The sequence below is a fragment of the Delphinus delphis genome, chromosome 1 (genome assembly GCF_949987515.2).
Source record: "Delphinus delphis chromosome 1, mDelDel1.2, whole genome shotgun sequence".
NCBI classification, from domain to species: Eukaryota; Metazoa; Chordata; class Mammalia; order Artiodactyla; family Delphinidae; genus Delphinus; species Delphinus delphis.
Window position 1 is genome coordinate 125,904,708 of NC_082683.1, and position 26,430 is coordinate 125,931,137.

Consider the following 26,430-nt stretch of genomic DNA (forward strand, 5'->3'; position numbering starts at 1 on the left):
TGCGGTGCACAGGCCTCTCACTGTTGTGGCCTCTCCCATTGCAGACCACAGGCTCCGGACGTGCAGGCTCAGCGGCCATGACTCAGGGGCCCATGTGGGATCCTCCCGTACCGGGGCACGAACCCGTGTCCCCTGCATCGGTAGGCGGACTCCCAACCACTGCACCACCAGGGAAGCCCTGTATGTAATTTCTTTAGGTTCTTCGTAGAACTTGTGATTAGAACTTAAAATACCTACTGGTACTCTTTCCGCCAGTTGTATTTAAGAGTGTGATAGGGCTTTCCTGGTGGCGCAGGGGTTGAGAGTCCGCCTGCCGATGCAGGGGACATGGGTTCGTGCCCCGATCCGGGAAGATCCCACATGCCGCGAAGCGCCTGGGCCCGTGAGCCATGGCCGCTGAGCCTGCGCGTCCGGAGCCTGTACTCCGCAACGGGAGAGGCCACGAAAGTGAGAGGCCCGCGCACCGCGATGAGGAGTGGCCCCCGCTTGCCGCAACTGGAGAAAAAGCCCTCGCACAGAAACGAAGACCCAACACAGACAAAAATAAATAATTTTTTTTTTTTAAAAAAAGGAAAAAGTATGATAGAATTATATTAGTAAAACTAGAACCTACTGAAGTGAAAGTGATGTTCTAGCTAACTATTTTCAAGACCAGTTTGATCCTATTTTTTAAAAAAATCTCTTCTATTGTTTTCTTCTGTCTTTGGTTGGTATAGCTTGTTTGTTATTCCAGGGTCTTTTTATAAAATCTTTTGGGCAGTGGAGAGTGGTGTGGCTTGAACGTGGAAGGGGCAAGTAAATGCATGTGGCTAATTGGTATTACTCTTTTCCAGAAAAGCCAGAAAGCCAAGTGATGATCAGGCTAGAATTAGAATGATGTGTGTTCCACAGATCATTGTAGTTTAGAAATCATATTTAGTTAAATATCTAAATATGACATTTAAGTTGAAATAAATGTGTGACCTCTGGTTGTCCCGGTCAATGGAAGCTGAGGGCAACATTCACACTTGGGAAATAATAGAAATGGTTTTGCAGATGATGTTTTATCATTAAAGTTTATGTCTAAGGTCAGATTTCACTACTGCAGCATTTTGACTTCAATGAGTACTTTCCTCTGATCCTTAAAAATCATTCAATAAATATTCACTGAGGACCTCTCTTGGTGATATAGCTTACAATATCATGATAGAAACAATTATGGAGAGGAGAAATGGAATTCTAAGGAGACTAAGGAATAAGCAAGCTTTTTCAGTGACAGATAAAAGTAATTAGATCCCCATCTGAGTTAAATCTTGGTTTGAAACATGGCTCTGCTTTTTCCTAGCTCTGTGATCTAGAGCAAATTATTTAACCCTTCTGCCCCTTTTTCTTATTAAAGTGATAATACCTATCTCACAGTTATAAGGAATAAGTGAGGTAATAAAGTGCTTAGCATATATAATAAATGCAAATGTTGCTATTCTTATGTAATTGAAAATTTTCACCAAAATTATTTTGTGCTGCTTATTTAAGGTAACAGGTCAACCTTATGTTCAACAGACACTCTGCCTTTTACTTCCACTGCTGGGATTTTTCATTCAAACTCTAGATCCTCAGCTGATAAGTCAGGTAAGAATAGTGAGCAAGTTATCTGTTCTTCTCTTATCTCCTTGATGCTGAGTAGTCAGACCTTTTTCATTGTTGCTGCTAACTGCTCAGGAAAAATCCCTGAGGTTAGGAGTCATAGTTTACGTGTGAACCCTGCATTCATAGCATTTTCAAAGGCATGCCAGCAGCTGTGGGAGTGTGGAATATAACCACCATGGACTTAAGGATAATCCTCATTGTTTCTTTGAAGAAATAAAATGACTAAGGAGGAGCACTACTGAATTTTCTCTCTGGCCCCCAGCTTGCGTGGCAGAACAGGGGTCACTGGGGGATCCGTGTGGTGTTGCCTCAGGTATGCCTCGCTTTTGGAGGTTCTAAGCAATGGAGAGAGGGAAAAACGGAGAAGGCCTTCATCTTACCTGAAGTGATTTGAGGCTTTGGAATGAGTCCATACTAGACAGACTTGATCCCCAAATTCAGGAGTGGCTTAAGCTTACAGTCACTTAAGAAACAAAAACTGTCCCGAGGTAAAGCTAAGCTTTCCTATTCAGGAGGAAGACAGAAGAAGTAATACCCTGTCACAGCATATTGCAGTGAGACTAGCAACACTTCGTTTTTAGTAACTCTGGTTTCTGGTTGTGCACATGAAGAACTTAGCATTAACAAATATTTACTAATTAGGTATATTTTAAATTACCATTATGTGTAATTACAGAGAATGAGAATATAATAAAATAATTGACTCAAATTATGTTGATTCTGAAGATTCTAGTTGTTTTTGAAAAATTAAATAGTGATCGTTTTAATGTAAATAATTTTGCCTATCTTCAAAAACTCCAAATAACATTTTAAAATTTCAACATAATTTTTCATTTAGATATTGCCTCCTTTATAGACTAGCTCAGTGCTCCTTTAAACCAAGGGTTGGCAAACTATGGCCTCCTGGCTAGATTCTGCCCTCCTGTTTTCAGCACAAGTGCTAAGGATGATTTTTACATTTTTAAAGGTTAAAAAAAATGTGTGTGTGTTTATGTGTATGTATATATATGTAACAGGGAACACGTTGCCTGCAAAGCCTAAAATATTTACCATCTGGCCCTTTACAGAAAGTTGGCCAACCCATGTTTTAAATAATGAACTTCTCTCTCTAGAATTTAAAATACAAAATAATTTTGAAGATTTAAAAGAAGAGCACTGGTATATCATTTTTCAGAAACACATGGATTTTTCATTTTTTTTACAGTGGTTGGTAGGACTGATGTTGTAATGATTGACTCAGTCATTTTGTTTTATTAAAATTCCACCTGTGAAGTGTAGGCTTTGTGGAATGTTCGACTGTCCTGGGTTTGGTTTTGTTTCCCCTCCTACGTACCCATCAAAATCTTAGTCATGTCTCTACAAAGCATTTGTTTTCATTTATAACTGTCCTTTGGTCTTTGTGCCCTTAGGTAATAACTTTGCAGACCTCACTACTCAAATCAGAGCCTCCTGACCATGTTCGTTTGGCAGTTCTTGATTTTCTGTCTTCCCTGGGAAAACTTTTTATACCTCAAGCCATCCAGGTAATAATACTCTCTTAATTCTTTTGTTCCCATGTTAACAAAATCTCTAAGAATTACTGATGGACTTTCAGGCTTTAATTTCTGAAATTCTGTGGATTGTTGACAAAGAAAATTGGGGGAAAAATATATTTTGTGAAGAGAGGGTAACTGTCAAAATAGAACTCATTTTATTTACTTTTAGAAAAATATATGTTGACATACAAGTAATTTATAGGGTTGGCTATGGTGTGAAATTTATTCTAGTCGGGCTCTAGCACACAAAGTTCCTGAGGAAGGAAAACATATTTATGTCTTCTAGAGAGTGGTGTATAATGAGGAAATGGGGTGATTTATAAAAGTTATTCTCTTGGTTTTATATCCATGAAAGGCAGCCTGTTTGTTTAAGACGATATTTTTGAAAATGTTGCAAAATATATATAGAGTTGACAAATGGATATTTATTTATAAAACTGTAAAGGCCTGGCAATACACTTCTACTGAACTTTAAGACATGCTTCACAGCAAAAGGAGGTCTTCCTCCTAAATTGAGTTTTTTCTTCCTTATTACTGTCTGTGGTCAAAACAACAATTCTAGACAGTTGACCTTTTTTTCCCACCTCCACGGGAGATATTACACTATAAAGAGTTCAGTGATGAGAACTTTTTACGTTAACTTGAGCAAAAACATGATGGACGGACATTATCTCAGTACGTGTTGATTAAAACCTTTGAAACCAAAAATTGAACTGGTTAGTTTCTAAAGGGCTCTCTTGTTCACAGGTAAACAATACCATACCGTTTGTTTTCATCACGTAAGGTGTCTCATGAGATAAGTGTGTACTCGCCAGCTTCTTTTCAACTCTCTGGACAAAAGTATTCAAAGATACTTGGATTTGAGCTATCTTCTTTTTAGCATAAAACGAATGTATTCTAAAATGCTGCTTCATTAGTGCATAACTACTGACCCTAATGGGCCCAGAACCTATGGAACAAATGTTTTATTAGCAGACATTACCTTACATATTCCCAGGAGTGAAATTAAGGTGTGAAGAAATTTTGGGGATTCATCAGCATATGAGAGGCATTTGAAGCCACATGATGAAATTGATTCATTTATTCATTCAAGAAAAAACTTGAGTTCTTGCTATGTGTCAGGCACTATTTTAATCACTGGGGGTTCAGTAATGAATGAAACTAATAAATACTGACTCAACTGTTGTGAGGCAACAGACTAATAAAGTGGGGATATATGTAGTGTACTAAATGGTGGTGAATGCTACGGAGAGAAATAAAGCAGGGAAGGGGAAGAAAGAATGTGTATGTTACGGGGGCAGAGTCTTAAATCGAACTTTGTCACTGGAGTCCTCACCACGGTGACATGTGGGTAAAACCTGAAGCTGAGAGAGCAAGCCAAGCAGGTATCTGGGGAAAGCATTTCCAGAGCAGGGGGAATAGTAAATGGAAGTCCCTGAGATGGGAGCACGCCTGGTAGGAGAGCTAACGCAGAGGCAGTGGGGCTTTGCAGGCTGTGGTGAGGACTTTGGTTTTTACTCTGAGGGAAACGGGAAGCTACTGGAAGGATTTGAGCGAAAGAGTGACATGATTTAACATGTTTTAACACGTGTTCACCGGGACAGAATTACGGAAATTTGACAACGTTAGCATAATCAGCGTACTCTGCTGAGGTTTTCCTCTATTTAATAAGGTTTGGTTTTCTTTTTAGGACAAAATTCTGCCCCACCTATCTTCTGTTTTTGCCTTACTGCTAGCTGACAGGAATTGGCTACTAGAACAACATTCCTTGGAGGCGTTTACTCAGTTTGCTGAGGTAATTAGAAGGCCAGTCTATCACAGTGACCTCTAAAATAATTTAGTATCTCGGATATTCCAAAACATTCCAAAAACATTTATTGAGCTGCTTTTGTATCTCAGTCATAGTATTTTCTGCTGGAGGATATATTACTAGTCATCTATTTTACAGGACCTAAAAATGAGACCCAGAGAAGTGAGGTGACTTTCCTAAGGTCCTATGAGTAGTAACAATCAGAACAGGCATTCAGGCCAGGTGTACTAACTCAGACACTATTTTGGGGTCGATTGAGAGTACATTTCATCTCCACCTATCACAGGGGCTAGAGTTTGATGAACACAGACCTGTTAGCTTGGTTCTGTAGAGAAGGCGACCCTGCCGTTGGGTTACTTTTACCCACTGTAGTGCAGCGTGCCTGTGGTCATAAGGGGGCCCAGAGATGTTGGGATGACTGGGCAGAAGTCCTTACAGCTTACAGCTCCACACTTGTGCAGAATATTGTATTAATTATCCTAAGGCATCCTGAAATAACTATGAGCTTATTATCTTTTGAGTATCCTCTGGCACTGAGTATTTTCTTTTAAAATGCATTTTTAATTAAGGTAGCTCTTAAAACTCATGTACTTGTCTTTGCAAGCTGTTGAAATATATTGAAATTAGTTTTGTCAAATCTTTTAATAGGGAACAAATCATGAAGAGATAGTTCCACAGTGTCTCAGTTCTGAAGAAACAAAGAAGAAAGTTGTATCTTTTCTGGAGAAGGTATTTTATTTATATAGAATCAAAATAGTAGTGGCACATATTTTGTTCTTTATCATGTTACTTTTTTTTTCAAATTATAACCAAGTTGAATATCTTTGTTAGCTCCAATTTTTCACAGTGCTTATTAACACAGTGGTGACCCACATTATTATTAAGCAGTTGGGACCTCATTACAAGTCAGAAGTAAAACACTTTGGAGTTGCTCTGCCTGTAGTTTGGGATACTATTGCATTGATCATTCAGGCAGTGAGATGAAGAATGAGGATCCCTCACCTGTTACTCATCATAATTAGATTCACATGTAGAATCGTAGGCCTGCGAGGATCATGTTCACCCCTGTAATTCAGTCATGGCTTTTCCAACTAGTGACTTTCCAAACTGTTGAATCGTATGGCTCCCATATTTGTGCATGCTTTGAAACTTATATGGAGATAGTGGTAGGATGTAAGTTAAAGGTTAATTGAAGCACTCATAGAACAGTTACACCACAAATTTAGAATGCTAGGAGAAAGGGAATTATGCTTAAGTACTTAATTTTTTAATATAATCTCATTATTGAACTGGACTGTGTCTCTTATTATTTTTATATATGCATATATTACATATCAGCTGGATGATAAGTAAGTGTGTGCACATGTTGCTTTTAACAATTTCTCACCCTATTCAGTAAAGGCTATCAGACTATCATTTTTCTGTAGGGAAGGAGAACACTGTGGAATAATTTTACCCCAATTACACTGAGGATACATTTACAGATGACTGCAACTTACTTCCAAAATTTGCTTAGTTCACAGGCTAAACCAGAGCAGTTTAACATCCGGCACTTAAACACGCAGGCCTTTTCACCTTCTGAATATCACACCATTTTAATATTGAGTAGAGAATGCTAATGTTGATGTTTGCTTGGTTTTTCATGGTCTCTGGCAGACGGGGTTTGTAGAGGAAACTGCAGCTGCCAGAGTGGAACGTGTCAAACAGGAAAAAGGTACCTTCTGGGAGCCCTTTGCTAAAGTTACTGTAGAAGAAGCAAAGAAGTCAGCTTTACAGGTATGGACTGCTTTTCAGTGTGGATCAAGCTTTAATAAGAAATTCTGCCTTATTACTTACTGATAAAACAGAAACTAGCATGGTTCTTGGCCTCATACTGAATATCAAAATAAATAGATCTAGACATGTAAAATTGTTTTATGGTAGCTACTCTTAAAAATCACATTTCTTCTTCTGAAAGGTTATCAACACATAGAACAGAGGAGGGACTACAAAAAAGTTTTAAAAATCATACAAAATATACTCTTAACAAAACTGTCAATTATTTGTAGTAACCTTTGGGAAAGTTATGTCTTTGTACCAGTGATGCTACAAATGCAGTAGTTTCTGAACCACAGAAGAAAACCAATTAACTTACCTTCCAAAATGTTTACTTTGATCCTTTGCCTCATTCATCAAATCAGCCTAAGAGTTTTTGGCACTGTCTAGAAATCACATCTACCTATTAAAAGGCAGAAATCTGATACCTCTAAGGATATTAAACTTGTTTTGAGCAGTAATAGTATATTTGGAACGGTAATCCATAATGGTAAATTTAAGTTACAGTTCTCATTAAAAAAAAAAAAAATTGTTTTTAAGACATGTTAACTTTTATGCCTTACATCTGTAAAGTTAAATATATCAGTAGTATAAATAAGCCCTCAAGAATTTATATGTTATGAGCTTCCTTAGGAAGACAGGGATTATAAAAACTGTCTTGGCCCCAATCCTTCTTCCCCTTCCTGGTGCGGTGATGTTAGAAACCCTGGCAATTTACTGAACTGGCTCCGAAAGCATCATTATGAACTCAGCATTAAAAAGAAAAACAGCAGGCATTTAGAAAATTCATATTTGGAGCTTTTTTGTAAGGACAGATTATATGGCTAAAGAATACTCACTGGAAGTTACTGGACAAGGCAGCACTTCTTAGTTTCCTTCAACCTTGAGCATTAATGGTAGTAGCAGCCCGAATCCCTGTGACAAACCAAAAATGCCTTCACATCTCTCTCCAGACGCTTGCAGGGGGCGGGTGCCCTCCTGCGCTTGTGAACCAATAACCGGAATAAAATTTTCATATAAAACTTTACAGCTTTAGAATTTGTCCTTATAAGCTTTACTCTAGTCCAAAGGAAAGTTCTTTATTTTTACAATTTTGGAATGGGTATCATGGCACTACTTGTTTTTCTCATTTGCCAGCCTTCTGCGAAAAGAGCCCGTCACGAGCTCCCCTTGGAAGAAGAGTACAGGTCAGCACTGCAAGCAGCAACAGCGGCCTTGGAGGCAATCGAGTTATTACTCCAAAAGTCTCCTCCTCCAGACTGGCTTCTGACAAAAATGGAGACACTCCAAGAAAGGATTGATAAGCTAAAACATCATGTATTCTAGGGTGAAAACTGAATGGACTGGACCATATTAATTATCGCTAGGTAAGAGTTGGATGATTTTTTCTGTCATCCTACAGTGCATTTCACCTATAGATGAAAATATTGATGTAATTATATGTCTGTACATTTTCTAACACATAAAACTTTTCTAAAGTTGATTCTAGTTAAAATAGTCTTTATTGGACATTTAGAGAACAGGATGGTGGGGATATATCTCATGAAGAGCTTTGGTACAAGGTAATAATACAGGAACAGTCGGTAACTCACTCAGATAGTACATCTGTAAACAAATAAACTGCCTAAGGAAACCTTAGCAATTTAAAATCATTTATATACTTTATAGCTAAAATTTTTTCAATAAGTTGATTTCATAATAGAGCTTACTCTTCTGACAAAGAAATAGCACAAAATTAAGCTAATCAGCTTGAGTTTTTGTATTTATTTTACTTCCAGAATTGTTCTGGAAAAAAGCAGTAAGGTCAACCTTTCCACAGCCACTTGCTCTTCACAGAAACTGGCCTCAGTCAGACACACAGCCTCTTCCTCTGAGAAGGGCTGTGAACCTCTGCACCGCCCAGGGCTCCCCGCCAGCACGCCAGGTCTCACACTTCTGTTGGCACTGACTGGAAAAAGAGCTCCTGGTATGAGAAAAACAGGATGCTTTTGGGTTTTCTTGTCTGCAGAGCCTGCTTTTGAGGTATTTGATTTTTTAAAAAAGGAATCCATTTTCCTAAAGATTAACTCACACCCGTTGTCACCAGGTATTGTCTTCCCAGTTCAGGTCGCCATCTTCTCCCCAGCCTGCAGCCTCTCCCTGCAACAAAAGAAAGCAAGCCAAGGGCAACCTGCTGAAACAAATCATGTTCAGATTTGAAAGATCAGGAATTTAAAAGGGGCGCAACGCGTGTCTTTTGATGCCAGAATACATTTCCTTGTACTAAGTAAAATAATTTACTGGACTAGGAAGCTGAAAAGTAGAATTACTTTGGTTCCAGAATTACAAAACCACAGTATTGGGAAATAACGTTCCAAGGACCATATAAGCCAGTAAAATCAGCTTGATGACACCACATTCTTGGTTTAATCCCTTTTCCAGACAAAAAAGATTATTATTGTAAAAAGTGGCCCATTTATTAGCCCAAGCACTGCTACATTTTTCTAGGGAACGAAAGATGCCATTTATAGGAACTGATCTTATTCATTTTATGCTTGATCATGTTACCCAATTGTGGACATCAGTCTTTTCTCTCACTGGGAAAACAGCATGTTTGTTATCAATGGGACAGTGCAGCTGCTACCTGTGAGGGAAGCATAAACTATTATGCACAATTTAATAATCCTCACCTCAGTAATTTCTGCTGCAGCAAATTTTGAGGAAAAGTGCATCACTGATGAGACGTTATCCTTGTTGGGAGCTACTGTTTCTGTCCTCAGTTCAGGTAAAATAAGAATAGCAGCTGAAGGCTTAATTTCTGGGATCATATCAGCAAACCAATCCAACTCTGGGTCTTTTACTGGCTTCTTTTTCACCTGTATGGTAAACTCCTCTCCTAAACCAAGTTCTGATGGAGCTTTAAGGCGCCTTTCTTGTGACGACACTTTTGGTGGCTTGGTTTGGTCTGGGTCATCCCTGCTTCGTGCAAGACTGGTCTTTTGGGGTAGGCTTGATTTCAAAGGCTTGGCCTCTTCAGTGAGTGGACGCAAAGTAGGAGTGGCCTTTTGCTCCCCTGAGGTGACAGGTCTTGCAGCCGTGATTCCACCTCCTGGGTTTATTTCAGTATCTACACCGCTGGGCTCAAAGTCATCCCAAGCCGCCGCCTCTGCATTCAAGTCGGTGAATGGCGACCTGGCAGCAGCATGGGGGTCTGCAGGGCAAATCTCTGTGTCGACAGGTTTGTCCTCAGGCTCCTCAGGCTCGCTCCAGTCAGGCCACTCCTCAGACTTTTTAGAACTCGACGGGAACTTTTCACTGTCTCCTGAGGTGATTTTCACATCTGAGATTCCGTTGATGGGAAATTTAATAGGCTGAGAAAACTGATCGCCTGTGGGAGATAAGTACAAGAATTATTCTCATAAAACGTTGGTTTTAAGAACAAGCAATATATTTAGGAGAAAGTTAACAGATCTATACAGAAACGTATAGATCCAATTCCTTGGAAATATCCATGTACACTGAAGTATGAGATATCCCAGCAGAACATAAATCAACAAAGATGTGATGTAAGTTAAACAAATACTTAAATCGTAATTTGATGGAAGCATCGCAAGCAACAACTAACTGGACAATCTAATCCTTTACTAAATATTCAGACATACTGTTTATCGGCATAACTGTCTACAAACAAAGATTAAAATGTTCTAAGCCAGGCGATGTTACCCTTGAGATATTAATTACGTACACCCTGAAAAAGTGTTGTGTGCTCAAATAAGTTTGCCTCGCCCAACATATCCTCATTTTAAACAGATTTCTTAAGTGCAGTCAAGTCACTGAAGTCTTGTGCAGTGTGGTCTGATTCTGTGCTCAATTCCCCAAACTTATTTAACCACAGAACTCCTCTTTCACAGCACGCCTATTAACATCTTCCAGAACTATCATTCTTTGATGATACAATTTGGAAGAAGTCCCAAAGTAAAGTATCTGGTGCAAAAAAGAATTCAAGCAACGTCTTCACCAGTTATGAAGAAAAGACAGGTATATACCCTATAGTCCAGGGAAAAAAGACAGACCCAAGCTGACTACATAATTACAAATAATAAGAAAAATCAGTCTCAATATTCCCAAAGTGCCCTTAAGGTTCAGAATTTAAACTTATTACTCAGGAAAACATTCACCCAAGCAGTGGAACAGCTATATAAGTTTAATGAATCTACCTGTCTGTAAAAGAGTACTGTAGTAATCTCGCTGTATGTGCTTCTTGCTGGTGATGGGCACGTTGCCAGAAAAACATTTAGGGAATATGCTAGAGGAGGGGTTCTTCAAGACAGGTGAGATCTGACTGCGCTGGCTGCAGACGACGTGCGTGGGAGAATCTGAAGATAAATAAAAAAACCCCAAAAATGAAAGGGGTAGTAAATTGCTTCTTTTCCTATCACATGTTAGGTGAGCAATGGTTAAGGGAAAAGGGTATATTTAACACAGATAAAAGATAAGTTGCAGAAAGAGGGCACCTCCAGATGTTTGAAGAAACATAGTTACTAAGGAAGGGACTGCCTGTCCTAGAGGCATTTAAGAACAGGCTGTGTCCACATGGTGGTAATGGCACAGTAAGGTTTCAAGCATAGGTGAGCAGTTGAAGTAGACAGAAAACAAAACCTTTAGGATACCTAGTTATAAAAGTTAACAGCCTTTAAAAACATCTTAGTGGTTATTTAAAATCATACTTGATCCTACTTACTTTCCTTTTAAGAAAAAAGAGTACAGACACACCAATGTGAATGTACTTAATGCCCCAAGACTGCACACTTGAAATGTGTGAAATGGTAAACTCTGTTACGGACATTTAATGCCCAACTGGGAAAAGCAAAGTGTTTTAAGAAAACGTTGCCTTTAACAGCTTATCAGAAAGTTCATACTCAAGAGTGGGTATTGCGCAAAAGGATCCTAGCAAACTTTCTGGCCGAATACTTCCTCTGCCTTGGAAAAGTGAAGGTGAGGGGGATGGCCTGGGCTAACTCACCACAGGCCGCAGCTCCCCTCCTCAGCGCAGCCTGACCTCTACAAGCCCTCCACCCTCTTGCTTATTTCTGCCACTCTCCTCCCTGCTGAAGTCCTACTCATTTTTCTTACAAAATGTCCCCTTCTCTAAATTGTCCTCCCTAACTCTTGTTCATGCAGACTTATTTCTCTTAGGTACACTTTCCACTAACCTCCATATTAGCCCTTATGTCTGACCATGCAGGTAAACTGTAAAAGAACAGAAGGAAAAAGATAAAAGTCTAAGAGTACCTCTTTTACATACGCCCCTTCCCCAGCAGTCCCCCATGTCCTGTAGAAGAAGGGCCTCTCTTTTCTATAAACTTGGAATGTAGGCTGCCACCAGGGCTCCCAGCCATCTTGGATGAAAAGCCTAACATGGCAAGTCAGTGGGATTAGTTTCAAAGTTTTCAGGAAAATCTATTTTAGTAAAAACTTATCTGCTGTAACGTCTAGAACCAGAAGACTCCATCCAATAAGTAAAAAAGATGTTCGGAGTGGGGACTTTTACTAATTGAACATGTAAATCTGCCCCCAGAGACTGACCCCTAAGCCTTATCTCAAAATTACACATACCCTCTCCTCCTGCCAGAAATTCCTCTGGGATGAAATATAAATCTTTCATCTGCTCTTTGTGCACTCTGCTAAAAGAAAAACTGGTAACAACAGACCTCACTCAGTTTGGTATGGACATTTCATGGCTGAAGAGGAGGCGACAGCTTCTCCATCGCCCTCTTTAAGCTCCCTGGAGCCACACTGACACTGATTCATTAGCACCGAGGAAGAACTGAACTCTCTTCAAAACGTCAGGAAGTCAGTGTCGCTTTAAAAATTCTCTTGGCATCAAAATTAGAGAGCAGTCTATCTGACAGTTCCTTTCTGCTAATAACTTTCCATGCTATCTACTCACTATGACTGAGAACCAGATTAGAGATCCAGAGCTTCGTAACACGTCATCATCCTTCAGGGTTATACAAAGGAGCAAAGAAGCAATGACACTGTTGATAAAAAATTCTTATCCTTGATTTTTATAGCCTACAAAGATCAGAAACTACTGCTACTTCCACGTAACATCCAATGGGAACATACCAGAAATAAGGATATTTTTTTCTCTTGATTTCTTGAAGTACCTAAAAATCAAGAGCTTGTCACCTAACAGGCCATCAAAATCAAAAGAACTTAAACATCTGGTGTTGTTAAGAGCTGCTACAACCTTTTTGGAAACTGACACTATCTATTAAAATGTTAAATATTCAATATATTCTCTGACTCAGAAGTCCAAAAATGAGTGCAATAGCCATCAATAGGGAAATCACTGAATGAATTATATTCAATGAAATATTAGGCAGCTGTCAAAAAACAAAATAAAACAAAACTATTAGGCAGTTATGTACTGACCTGGAGACAGGTCCCTGATAAGCTGCTATGTGAAAAAAAAATCAAGTTGTAGAATTGTGCATAATATATATATTTTTTAAATCCTATGTGTGTGTGTAAACATACATTTGTGTGTCTTTGTGGGCTTAGAAAAAAGGATGAAAGAATTCCCACTAAGCCATTAAAACTGGTTACCTTAGACGCCCCAGAAGGAGCTGGGGGAGGGAAATCATTAACTTTTTCCTTATGTATCATTTGAATACAATCTATCTGCATTATCTGTATAATGTTTAAAATCTAATAAATTAAAACAACAACACACTAGGCCTTTTAATCATTCTTACCTTGTGGGGAAAGGTCCATAGTTTTAGTAAAACTTGGTGCAGTGCATTTGAAGACCTTGGTTCTTTCTCCTCCCACAACCACCTCTGGTCCAAGTAGAGAGACCAACACTGCCAGGCTGTGAAGAGTAATTGCCACAATGGAATCGCTGGTATCACGCAGGCCCAGTAATACCTAGGAGTGAATTGGGTAATAAGTGTATGCAGCCATATTGCCTGTCTCTTTCTCCCCTGGTAAACAAGTAGTTGGGCTGCAATCAGTTTGTGCTTGCTCAAGTGAACTTCATTTCTTAGATACGCGTTCTAGGTCAGTAGCTCGCAACCTATCTGGTCAAGGACCAATATTTTCTCCCAATCCATCACAGCCTGATACTTTTCCAAAAATAAAACAAAAATGAAATTAAGTAGATAAATACATTAGAAATATATTAGGAATAAGATGACTATGTTAAATTACTATAAAAGGTTTTAGATTTGTCCACGATGCCTGTTGACTCTTGCCTCCAAACCAAGGCCACAGAGTCCTCCCAAGAGCTAGCTCAGCACTTTTAAGCCTACAGCACCGAGTATTCCCGGGTGGTCTTCCATCCAAGTACTAACCAGGCCTGACCCTGCTTAGCATCTGAGATCAGATGAGACGGATGCATTCAGGGTGGGAAGGCTGTAGACAATTCCCCAACCAAATTCTTGGTGAATCTGAATACTCCAACTGAAAGACAGAGTTGCTGAATGGATTAAAAAACCAAGACTCATCTATATGATGTCATAGGAGACTCACTTCAGGTGTAAGTACATACATAGACTGACGGTGAAGGAATGGAAAAAGATGTTCCATGCAAATGAAAACCAAAAGAAGGGTGAGGTAAGTTATACTTGTATCAGACAAAACTGACTTTAAAACAAAGACTGTAATAAGAAACAAAGCAGGCATTACATAATGATAAAGGGGTCAAATCCAACATTTATAACATTTATAAATATTTATGCACTAAACATAGGAGCGCCTAAATATACAAAGCAAATATTAACAGACCCTAAAGGGAGAAACTGAGCAATACAGTAATAGTAGGGGACTTTAATATCCCATTTACATCAATGGATAGATCATCCAGACAGAAAGTCAGTAAGAAAACACTGGCCTTGAATGACACATTAGATTAGATGGACTTAACAGATATACAAAGAACATTTCATGCCAAAGCAACAGAACACACATTCTTCTCAAGTGCACACGGAACATTCTCCAGGACAGATCATATGTTAGGTGACAAAACAAGACTTGATAAATTTAAGAAGACTGAAATCATATCAAGCATCTTTTCTGACAGTAAAAAAACTAGAAATCAATTACAAGAAGAAAACTGGAAAATTCAAATATGTGGAGGTTAAACAGTATGCCACTGAACAACCAATGATTCAAAGGAGAAATCAAAAAATACCTTGCAACACATGAAAATGGAAGTAAAACATACCAAAATCTATGGGACACAGCCAAAAGCAGTTCTAAGAAGGAAGTTCATAGTGATAAGTGCCTGCCTGAAGAAACAAGAAAAATCCCAAATAAACGACTAATTCTATACCTCAAGAAACTAGAAAAAGACGAACAAAGGAAGCTCACAGAAGGAAGAAAGTATCACAGCAGAAATAAATGAAATAGAGACTAAAAAGACAATAGAAAAAAAATTCAGTGAAACTAAGAGCTAATTTATTCAAAAGGTAAAATTGACAAATCTTTAGCGAGATTCACCAAGAGAGGACTCAAATAAAATCAGAAATGAAAGAGGAGATGCTACAACTGATACCACACAAAGGACCACAAGAGATTACTATGAAAAATTACATGCCAACAAATTTGACAAACCAGAAGAAATGGATAAACTCCTAGAAACATACAACCTATCAAGACTGAATCATAAAGAAATAGAAAATCTGAACAGACAGGTCAAGTAAGGAGATTGACTCAGTAACCAAAAACCTACCAACAAACAAAAGTCCAGACACAGATGGCTTCACTGGTGAAGTCTACCAAACATTCAAAGAATTAATACCAATCCTTCTCAAATCCTTCCAAAAAATAGAAGAAGAGGGAACTCATTTTTAAAAGGCCAGCATTACCCTGACACCAAAACCAGAGGACACCACAAGAAAAGAAAATTACAGGCCAATATCCCTGATGAATATAGATGCCAAAATACTCAACAGAATTAGAAAACAAATTCAACAATACATTAAAAGGATCACATACCACGATCAAGTGGGATTTATTCCAGTGATGCCAGGATGGTTGAACATATGCAAAAAATCAATGTAATACACCACATTAACAAAATGAAGGATAAAAATCATATGATCATCTCAATAAATGCAGAAAGAGCATCTGACAAAATTCAACATCCATTCATGATAACTCTCAACAAACTGGGTATAGAGGAAACATACTTCAACATAGTAAAGGCCATATATGACAAGTCCACAGCTAACATTATACTGAAAAGCTGAAAGCCTTCTCTCTGAGATTAGGAACAAGCCAAGGATGCCTGCTCTTGCCAACACGGTATTAGAAGTCCTAGCCACAGCAATTAGGCAAGAAAAAAAAAGATATTTAAATCAGAAAGTAAGAAGTAAAATGGTCACTTTTTGCAGATGACATAATACTATATGTAGAAAACCTTAAAGACTCCAACAAAAAACTTTTAGAACTAATAATGATTTCAGTAAAGTCACAGAATACACAATCAATATACAGAAATCTGTACTATTTCTATACACTAATAATGGACTGTCAGAAACAGAAAGAAAACAATCTCATTTACAATTGCATCAAAGAATAAAATACCTAGAAATAAATTTAACCAAGGAAGTGAAAGACCTGTACACTAAAAACTATAGGACACTGATGAAAGAAACTGAAGAAGACATAAATAAATGGAAAGATATTCTGTGCTCATGGACTGGAAGAATTAGTACTGTTAGTAAACTGCCCATACTACCCTAGGCAATCTACAGATCCAATGCAAGCCCTATCAAAATTCCAATGGCATTTCACAGAAATAGAACAATCCTAAAATTTGTATGAAACCACAAAAGACTCTGAAGAGCCAAAGCAATCTTCAGAAAGAAAAACAAAGCTGGAAGCATCACACGCCCTGATTTCAAACCATATTACAAAGCTATAGTAATCAAAACAGTATAGTACTGGCATAAAACAGTCACACAGGTCAATGGAACAAAATAGAGAGCCCAGAAATAAACGTATACATATATGGTCAACTAATTTATGACAAAAAGAGCCAAGAACATACAATGCAGAAAGGATAGTCTATTCAATAAAGTGTTGGGAAAACTGGACAGTTACATGCAAAAGAATGAAACTGGACCACTATGTTATACCACATACAAAAATAACTCAAAATGGGTTAATGACTTAAATGTAAGACCTGAAACCATAAAGCCCCTAGAAAGAAACATGGGCAGCAAGTTCTGTGACACCAGTCTTGGTGATGAGTTTTTGGATCTGACACCAAAAGCAAAGGTTACAAAAGCAAAAAACAAAGAAGTGGGACTACATCAAACTAAAAACCTTCTGCATAGCAAAGGAAACCATCAACAAAGTAAAAAGGTAATCTACTGAATGGGAGAAAATATTTGCAAATTGTACATGTGATAAGAGGTTAATATCCAAAATATACCAAAAAACTCATACAACTCAAAAGCAAAAACAGTTTGATTAAAAAGTAGGTTGAAGATATGAATAGACATTTTTCCAAAGACAACAGAAAGATGGTCACCAGGTATGTGAAAAGATGCTCAACATCATTAAACAACAGGAAAATGCAAATCAAAACCACGGTGAGATATCACCACACACCTGTCAGAATGGGTATTATCAAAAAGACAAGAAACAACAGGTGATGGCGAGGATGTGGCGAAAAAGGAACCTTTGTGTCTGTTGGTGGGAATTTATATTGGTGTAGCCACTATGGAAAACAGTACAGAGGTTCCTCAAAAAATTAAAAATAGAACTACCATACCATCCAGTGATTCTACTTCTGGGTATTTCTTTGAAGAAAAAACTACTAACTCAAAAAGATATATGCACACCCATGTTCACTGCAACATTATTTACAATAGCCATGATATGGAAATAATTTAAGTGTCTACTGATGGATAAAGAAAATGTAGTACACACTCAGTAAAACTATTCAGCCATAAAAAAAGAATAAGATCTTGCCATTTGCAACAACATGGATCGACCTGGAGGACATTATGCTATGCTAAGGCAAGTAAGTCACACAGAGAAAGACAAATACTCATGTGTGTGTGGTGGTGGGGCAGAGGACAAACAGAAAAATGAGCTCACAGATACAGAGAACAGATTAGTGGTTGCCAGAGGTGGAAGTGAGGAGGTAGGGAGGAAATGAAATGGGTGAAGAGGGTCAAAAGGTACATACTTCCTGTTACAAAATAAAAAAGTCATAGAGATATAATGTACAGCATGGTGACTATAGTTAATAATACTGTACTGCATATTTCAAAGTTGCTAACAGAGTAATTCTTAAAAGTCATCACAAGAAAAAGATTTTGTAACTGTGTGGTGACACGTGGTAACTGGGCTTATTGTGGTGATCAGTTGCAATATATATACATATACACACATATCAAGTCATTCTCCTGTATACCTGAAACGAATATATCAATAATGTACCTCAATTTAAAAAAAAAAGGTTTTAAATGTTAATTTTCCGTATCTGTACTCACCTCATTGCAGAACCATAACAAAGAGTACATGGACTGGCAATATTCTGCAGAGCTCACTTAGAAACACTCATCTAGGTCAGTAAGAGCTATGTTACCAGTCCTTGGCCTCTTCTCAGTTTTATACACCCATAAGGATAGGACCTTGAAACCTTCTTTATATCTGATGCATATAACACCTGCCCCAAACTGAGCCAATTATGATCTCTTTCCCGGTAACAAAAACTGGAATTTAGAGAAACTGGTTATCTCTGAGGTTTGCTTAAAATGAGGAGAGTGAACTTAGAAGCTATGGCTCAACCATGTTTGTCCATGTGTACACCAAATAATTAAAGCTGGTCTTCAAAAGTCAAGAGAGAAAGGAACGCAATGAAGACCATATGGCTGAGTCCCAGCTGCACTTGATTTCCATGTAAGGCAGAATGACATCCTTTGATTAAAGTCTCTTTTTTTTTTTTTTGCTTTAGCTTGTTTAAGTGGGTTTCAGTTACCTGCAGCCAGAAGAATCTTGACTAAGACATTCACATGGAGCTATGAGGAGAGATTTTGCTCTGAATTGGCAAACACGTATATAAGGAAGATGGCAGGCAAAGCATGTGCACCAGCCAGACACAAGGCTATCAGGAGTCCTGGGCTCTGGTCCTTGCTCTGCCAGGGGTTCTCAATATGACTCGGCCAATTAATCGCTTCATTATTCTGGTCTAGTTTCCTCATATATCCAAGATGAAGGTTTCCAACAGGACTCAATAAAATAACTAACAGGTCCAATGCTAACAAACCAGGCACTTTCTCGAAACAAAGCTGTACAAGTAAACTAAATCATGGTTAGAATTCTATCAACTGAATACGGTAATCATAAAATAAGAAACCACCAAAGCCAAAAACCCAAGAGTCATCCTCAAAACTCTCCCATCTAGTGGGAAACTGAGTCCTACCCCTTCTACCCTTAATCACTGCCGCCATGTTTTCCCCAGTCCTTGTCATCTCTTAGCAGGACTATTCTAATAACTTCCTAGTTGAACTCCCTTAGTCTATCTTCCACTGCTCCCAAAGTGAACACTGAAATCAGTCAAGTTATTCCCCTACAGGGGGAGTAGCTCCACTGAGAGTTTTCACTGCCTTTCATATGCTGAGTATCTACTTATTATTTGACCTCAGCTCAGTGCCAATTCTGAGACCTGTGATGGTATCTCTATTTCAGAGTTAGAGTGCTTCATTCCTCTTCTAAATTTTCAGACACAAACAACTACAAGTAGGGTGACAACTACTGCTGCAGATGTAAACACAAAATGCTATGTTGTGGTAGCTAGGCTCTAAAGCCAGCCCCCAGTGAACCACACCCCCAGTATCCACACCCTTGTATAAAACCACCCCGTGGTGAACCTGGCCTGACTTCTGTGACTCACTTCAACCAAGATAATGTGACAGAAGCAATGTTGTCAGTTTCCAATCTCTGCCTTAAGAAGGCTGCTTGGGCACTTCTAGTAGCCTTCGGCAGCCATGGAAGAAGTCCACACACCTTGCTAAGGAAATCATGTGGAGATGTCACATGGGGGAATAGGGGCCCTGAAATGTCCTGAGGCTTTATGGAGAGGGAGCCCCAGCTGTCCTGATGCCCCAGGTAAGCCCACCTTTCACCCTTCCCCTCCAAGGTGCCAAGGGGCTATTCTGGATGTGTTATGGGGCCCCAGATGACTGCTGCCTCAGCTGACATCATGTGGAACAACAGAACCCCCAAGCTGAGCCCAATCAATCCAAAGAATCGTGAGAATTAATAAAATGATTGTCATTTTAAGGCACTAAGTTTTGGGGTGATTTGCTACACAGACAACAAACATCTATTATTTCCGATCTACTCTCTCCTTGAAAGCAGGAAGTGTGTTACATACCTCTAGGGCCCCAGTACCTAAGCACAAGAACTGGCATAAAACCAGGCCTTATAATTTGTAAATAAATTAATCTGATAGAAAAACAAGTTACTTGAAAAATACCATGTGACCGATAAAATCTTTTAAAACCTTGTACCGAGTTGAATAGTGTCTTCCAAAAATTCATGTCCACCCAGAATGTGACCTTGAAATGCGTCATACTGGGTTAAATCCAATGACTGGTGTGCTTATAAAAAGGCCGTGTGACAACAGAAGCAGAAATTGGAGTGACACGGCTACAAGCCAAGAAACGCTAAAGGGCTACCAGAAGCTGGGAAGAAGGCAAGAAGAATTCTCCCCTAGAGCCTTCAGAGGAAGCCCTGCTGACATCCTCATTTTGGCTTTCTGGCCTCCAGAACCATAAGAGAAGAGATTTCTCTTGTTTTAAGCCACGCAGTTTGTGGTAATTTTGTTACCTCAGTTACAGAAAACCGATACAAACCTGGAGCCCTGGAGTGGGCAAATCTAACAGGCTCCCTGGTGGCTGACTGATAGGCTGAAAACCACTGACAGGAATCCTCTCCTGTTCCTCTCAGTTATAATTTAATTATTTTATAGTAATTTAATTATGATACTTGCACTTTATGTTCACAAAGCATCCCACAAACGAATCTTGTTAGTTTTCCCCCAAAGAATTAGCAAACAGAATTACAGTTTTTCAGGTTATAAACAGGTGAAAACCAAATATGTTAGTTTAACTGATTTGCCTGTGTGACTGGCCTGGAAATGCAACTTTAATTCCCGCCCTTTGGATCCCAGGAGGCGTTTAAACTGAAGTTCTGCCTCAGGCCTTCTCAGCTGTTCCCCAGACGCTCCAAAGACCCCCCTCCCTCCCAGCTCCCCTGCCCCCAGCACCCGCAGCGGGCCCTGGCTCCGCGTCCTCCCCTGGAGAGCGCTGTGGGAGCCCGCCCCGCCCCTACCTGGGGCAGGATGACTTTCTTCAGCTGCTCCTGGGTGAAGTGCCCCACGTAGGCCTCCAGGTGAGACAGCAGCACCGTCCGCACGTGCTCCTCGTGCACCTCAAACAGCCGCAGCAGCACGGGGATCACCCGCGCCTGGAACAGGGCTGGTGAGAGCAGGCGGGGGGCTCCTCCCCTCGCACCGTCTTCTCCCCAGGTCAGACGAAAGAACAACGCGTCACTTCGGTGAAAGGAGCACGAAGCCCAGCGCAGAAACTGAGCCCAGAACTTCACACACGTTCTAAATGCTCTTCTAAATTCCCAAACCAAAGGGAAGTGCTTCTTTTGACCCCAAATTACTCAAGGCTTAACTGTCTTAATCACACTCCACCTTGTAGAAGTGTTTCTGAAATACTCTATCATACTTAATGTACTATTTACAAAGAAACCTTATGTTCTAATAGAATCCTGAGTCGACAGCTCTTTATATACTTACATCTAATCAATGAGGAATTTCATATACTAGATTCAACGGATATGATTGTTGCAATTTCATCCGGAAAGCCAGGAAGTGTGTTAAATGCTACAACAAGAGTTGGCGCTGACGGTCCTCTCCTTCCTAGTAGTTATGGTAGGTTATTCAACAGAGACATGCATCAGAATCATTTGGGGACCTTTCAAAATACATATTTACCCATCCTTGCTCTGTCCCAGAACCAGTGGATCAGGCACAGGCAAATTTTTAAAAAGCTCCCCAGGTGATTCAGATTACCATGAAATAATCTTGCACTGCTCAAATATGGACTAATAACTCCCAAACTCCATAATTACCAATAATACTTTGAAAAAAATTCACCTTTTTTGGGGCCAAGGAGGTAGGGAAGAAAACTCTTAACAGCTACTGGCTCTGCAAACACCAACTGATTAAGCAGAAGAGGCACCAGCCGTGAAGCTATTAATTCCTCTGACAGGCAGCTGACTCTGTCCAGGAGGAACCTGAGGGCAAAGAAGGAAAGCCTGGGAAACTGGCTGTGACACTGTTATCAACTCACTTGTACAGTTTAGACGCATGCAGCTTTATTCCACTTCCATCAAAGTGATGAATCTGAAATGTAGCTAGAGAAACTGTAGCTAGGTCAGTCCCCAGGTATTTTAAGAAAAACACAGAAGGTGTGAGGCAAGGCCAAACAGTCAGTACATACACAACCTCCAATCCAAGCTAGGAAAATTTTTTCAAAAAATGGCCCCTCATTAATAGCAAGAGTGTCTTCTCTCCCCGCTAATAAGCCAGAGGCTTTCTGGTCAATAAAAGGTACTTTCTCAAGTTTAAAAGACGTAGGATATTACATTATCTAAAGTTTCCACGGTAAACAAAATACTAGCTTTTGTTACTCAACTTATTAAAACAAGCTATGTACAAGCACTTAGTTAGGAAATACACAGATATCAGGTGTTGGCAGTAGTAAAACGCCACTATACAATCACCCTGAGCAGGTAATCCTGCCTCCTCCTTAATTGGGAAACAGGCCCCACCATGCTTTATCTCCTGCAAGCCCCTCGGCCACTATCCCACTATCGACAAACCAGTCCACACCCAAACTCACTCCCAGCTCCTTTTCAGGTTCCATGGATGCGAGGGCTTCCTCTTATTGAAGGTCACCCCCACTGAGCCATTGCCCCAACTCCCCCTTCTCCCCCAGGGCCATGCACCGACAGCCCCCCAACACAACTGCATCTTCAACTCCTCCCTCAGTCCCCCACCAGCTCCGTCCCATCAGCCTACAAACATGCTCCCGTCTCTTCCAGACTTAAAAACATCCTTCCTAAAAAGAAAAAAAAAAATCCTTCCTTGACTCCATTAGCAATTCTTTAGCAATTCTATGTTCCTCTTCTCCGAGCTTTTCAGGAGATTTTACCCAAAGTCCACTTTCTCACCTTCCACCCATTTCTCAATTCACTGCAGTTTGATTCGCTCTGCTGCAACAGCTCTGAGACAAGGTCATCAGTGCTCTCCTGACTGCTAAGTGAACAGGAGCAGTTGACTGCTCCTCTGTTGACTGCTCCTATCTTTCTGAAATTTTCTACTCCTTTGGAATACCAGCCTCCTGGCTGTCTCTCAATCTCCTCCAACCACTGCTTCTGTCTCATTCATCAGCCACTCCCTCCCCACTGGCCCCCTTACAAGGTTGTGTGCCCCAGGGTTACATTTGGGCCACTGTACTTTTCATGCTACCCACTTTCTATGGGGCAATGTCACCAACTACAGGCTGATGAAGCCTCACATTCGCCTCTAGCTCATCAGCTTAAGACCTCTCTCCTGAGCTTCTGACCCATCTGCCCAAATGCCCACGTACATCTCTACCTGAAGTCCCACAGACACTTCAAACCAACACACTGAATGCCAAATTCTTCATTTTCTCTGCATGTAGGTTCTCTCCTCCAGTATTCTCTAATTCTTTTGGTGATAATCACTAAGGCTTGTCAGTCTGTTTTAATATTTCTTATCTGTGTCTTCTTCACTGTACCATCACTGCCCTTACATGAGGCTTCACATTTACTACCTGGCCTACTGCAGTCTACCAACCGATCCAAGTCTTATGGGAAATAAACCTGTGCCCTCCATAGAAAACAGAGCGATCCACCCAAGGGGAAACAGCCATCTCACAGCCCGTTTTCACTCCTTTGATGGTTTCAAGGCCTGAAGTCCACTGCTTACCAATAGTGTCAATACTCCTAAGTGCCACGTCCAAGGGTGCCCACCCCTTACCCTCCAGCAGGACCCAAGCGCTCATCATTCCTCACACAAGACATACTGTGTCTTGCCTCTGTGCACCGGTTCATGTTGCTCCTCTGCCTAGAATACCTCTTCTCTAACCTCCTTCTCCCCCGTCCTCTGTTGTTTTCAGGACGACCCCCTCAAGCTCCATCACTGTTTAAGGGTTATCAGTCTGTATCTGTTTCCCTCACCAGAACTGTCCATGCCAGGGCCTAGAAAAGAGCCTGACGTATAGGAAATGTCACTAAACTTTAAGAAAACAAATGTCTGACTCATCCTCTCTAGGACACCTGAAGTGATTACATGGATTTAACCCAAGTTACTGAATTTTAAGGCCTGAATTTTCTAAACTTACTTGAAAAACTCAGCTTTTTCCTCTTCACTCTTCAATGTTAAACTTTTCAAGAAATTCACAACTTCTAGAAAATCATTCCTAAATGCCAAAAAAAAAAAAAAAAGATGCAGGACAACAGATTAAAGATGGCGTTGTCAAATATTGAAGCAATAACCGCAGACCACACCACAATAATATTCAACAAAGAAACATTCCCCTGTGCCACTTGGAAGATTCTATTATAACTAAGTAGCTTATAAGACAAATACTATGGAACAAGTCCACAAGGAATTTAATATTTTAAGAATATCAAAGAGATCTGTCAAGAGGATACACGCTTAACCACACACACATGTGCATACACAAACGCTAACAAACACTGTGGTTTTAATCATCATCATAATCATCCAAATGTTTTGTTGTAATAGGATGTGGTTACATGAACTATCCTGGGAGAAATGGTATTACCATTACAAAATAGTTGCTAATTCTCAAGTCTCCTTTGGTGAAAACTATTAAAGAGGGCTGGGGAAAGAGGAATTTCTGGTATAAGTCATAGCAATCTTCTCGGTTCTCCCGTTGTAGTTGTCTGGTCACTTTTGCAGCCAGGCAGGGAAGAGGGTGAGAGGAGTGGTCAGTTTCCTGCAGGGTCTCCAGAGAGCCCCGCGGCCACTCAGCTCCAAGCCAACGTCGCCCCTGGAAAGGAGGCTTCAGCAGCAGCCTGCAGCCCCCTGCCAGGACAGCTGACCTCCTGGGTCTCCACTCCTCACATTGACACCTGTTTCCCTCTGGCTCAGCGGCAGAGAAAAAGCACAAAGCCTTAACCGAAGTGCAATGAGGTTGGCTTGGCTGCCTCAGCGGGAAATGCTGGCCCTCCTCCTCCTGCTGCCGCCTCTGGCCGGGCTTTCCCCTCTCGTGTAACAATCAGATTTGGGGGACAGGGCGCCGGTGTGTGGTTTTGGCTTCCCTCTCCCATCTCTGTTTAACACATAATTCTTACTAAAGAACTCTTATCACACACAGTAGTGAGAGCATCTATTTACTATAAAGGATTCTGCTTTGTAGAGATTCTATACCAAGATAAAGTATCACTATGAATCACCCAAAAAGACATGGAAATACCTTGGTTAAAAGACTTATACTGGGAAAGGTCTGAACAGTTTCCCTGGAGCATAAGTGACAAAACCCTTGTAACTACAAGGAAAATACCCCCTCTGCCTTGTTTAATAATATACACCCCCATCCTCAGAGGTAACTGTCCCCCTCCAGGGATAATATTAGCTTTCCCTTCACTCTGGTTTCTCTCAGGCTTTCTGACTGCAAACACATAGGATTTTTAGTTTCACAACTGACATAAAACTGATTTTGCTAATAAAAGTCATGAATGTGGAGTTAACCTGTGCAGAAGTTCTGCAGTCATGGAAATTAAAAAATAAAGGACACATAATTAAAACTAACCTGGAAGAGAGGTTCAAAAACATCTGAATCCAGCGACAGTATTAACAGCTACACTGTGCCCTCCCACTAAATTGACTTCTTTGCTCTTCCATCACGTATCACTAAACAAAGAAAACAATCTTCTGCCTGAAGAAAAATAAGCTCATTTCCACACCCCCACCCAACTAAAATTCAACAATAACAGACTCGTATCACAATGGCAGCAAAAAGGAAAGGCCATGTTTATTAAGTTCCTCAATTAACTTCCAACTGTAAATCACTGGACATAGCCTAGCTTCTTCACATTCAGAAGCCCTAAGTAATCCAGCTATAATTTCTGGACCCAGGCCTCCAGACAATTAAAGAGTTCGAAAACTTCCTATCTGTGATAGGAAGCTGAAAGGCAACCCAATTTCTCCCTCTATTTTCCCATGTGGACATGATTCACTCTCTTCTAATAATGAAGGACAACGACAGCAGCAAAAGGACCGCAGCATTTGGTCCTCCAACACCCACCACTGGAGCATAACCCACAAGAGAGCAGGCGGGCATCAGTGGGGAGCAGCCAGCGTGTCACACCAGGCGCCCTCACCTGAAGAAGTCATGGGACAGGAGGGTGCAGAGCGCTGGCCGACAGTTTGGAATGGGATTCAGCAAAGTTGAGTGCAAGGTCTGTTGAAAGCTGGAGAGAACATCCGCTGAAACTGAAATCCAGAGCGACAGTTAGTTTCCAATGCCGTCTCCCTCTTTTCAGGACCTCTATAGCTGGAGACTGACG

General features: G+C 40.2%; 2 protein-coding genes and 1 pseudogene across 9 annotated transcripts in view; 1 reads left to right on the top strand and 2 right to left on the bottom strand.

The window, feature by feature from the left end:
- FIRRM (FIGNL1 interacting regulator of recombination and mitosis) overlaps positions 1-8,112 on the top strand; it is a 44,421-nt gene extending 36,309 nt beyond the window's left edge. For 3 of the 4 annotated variants that reach the window (XM_060033725.2, XM_060033739.2, XM_060033745.2), the window contains 6 exons: positions 1,513-1,608; positions 3,036-3,149; positions 4,852-4,956; positions 5,620-5,700; positions 6,628-6,747; positions 7,924-8,112. In XM_060033725.2, coding sequence (XP_059889708.1) covers positions 1,513-1,608; positions 3,036-3,149; positions 4,852-4,956; positions 5,620-5,700; positions 6,628-6,747; positions 7,924-8,112 — 705 coding nt within the window. The remainder of the gene's footprint in view (positions 1-1,512; positions 1,609-3,035; positions 3,150-4,851; positions 4,957-5,619; positions 5,701-6,627; positions 6,748-7,923) is intronic. The other variant, XM_060033733.2, reaches the window with a different exon arrangement.
- Positions 8,113-8,443: 331 nt separating this feature from the next.
- The window catches only part of SCYL3 (SCY1 like pseudokinase 3), a 39,374-nt gene continuing 21,387 nt past the window's right edge, over positions 8,444-26,430 (bottom strand). For 2 of the 5 annotated variants that reach the window (XM_060033772.1, XM_060033789.1), the window contains 8 exons: positions 26,245-26,356; positions 24,237-24,314; positions 21,962-22,101; positions 21,127-21,314; positions 13,527-13,698; positions 10,983-11,141; positions 9,456-10,153; positions 8,444-8,925 (listed from right to left, as the gene is read on the bottom strand). In XM_060033772.1, coding sequence (XP_059889755.1) covers positions 8,866-8,925; positions 9,456-10,153; positions 10,983-11,141; positions 13,527-13,698; positions 21,127-21,314; positions 21,962-22,101; positions 24,237-24,314; positions 26,245-26,356 — 1,607 coding nt within the window. In that variant the 3' untranslated portion in view covers positions 8,444-8,865. The remainder of the gene's footprint in view (positions 8,926-9,455; positions 10,154-10,982; positions 11,142-13,526; positions 13,699-21,126; positions 21,315-21,961; positions 22,102-24,236; positions 24,315-26,244; positions 26,357-26,430) is intronic. The other 3 variants (XM_060033775.1, XM_060033782.1, XM_060033785.1) reach the window with 3 other exon arrangements.
- LOC132416579 (5S ribosomal RNA) lies at positions 14,075-14,192 on the bottom strand (annotated as a pseudogene).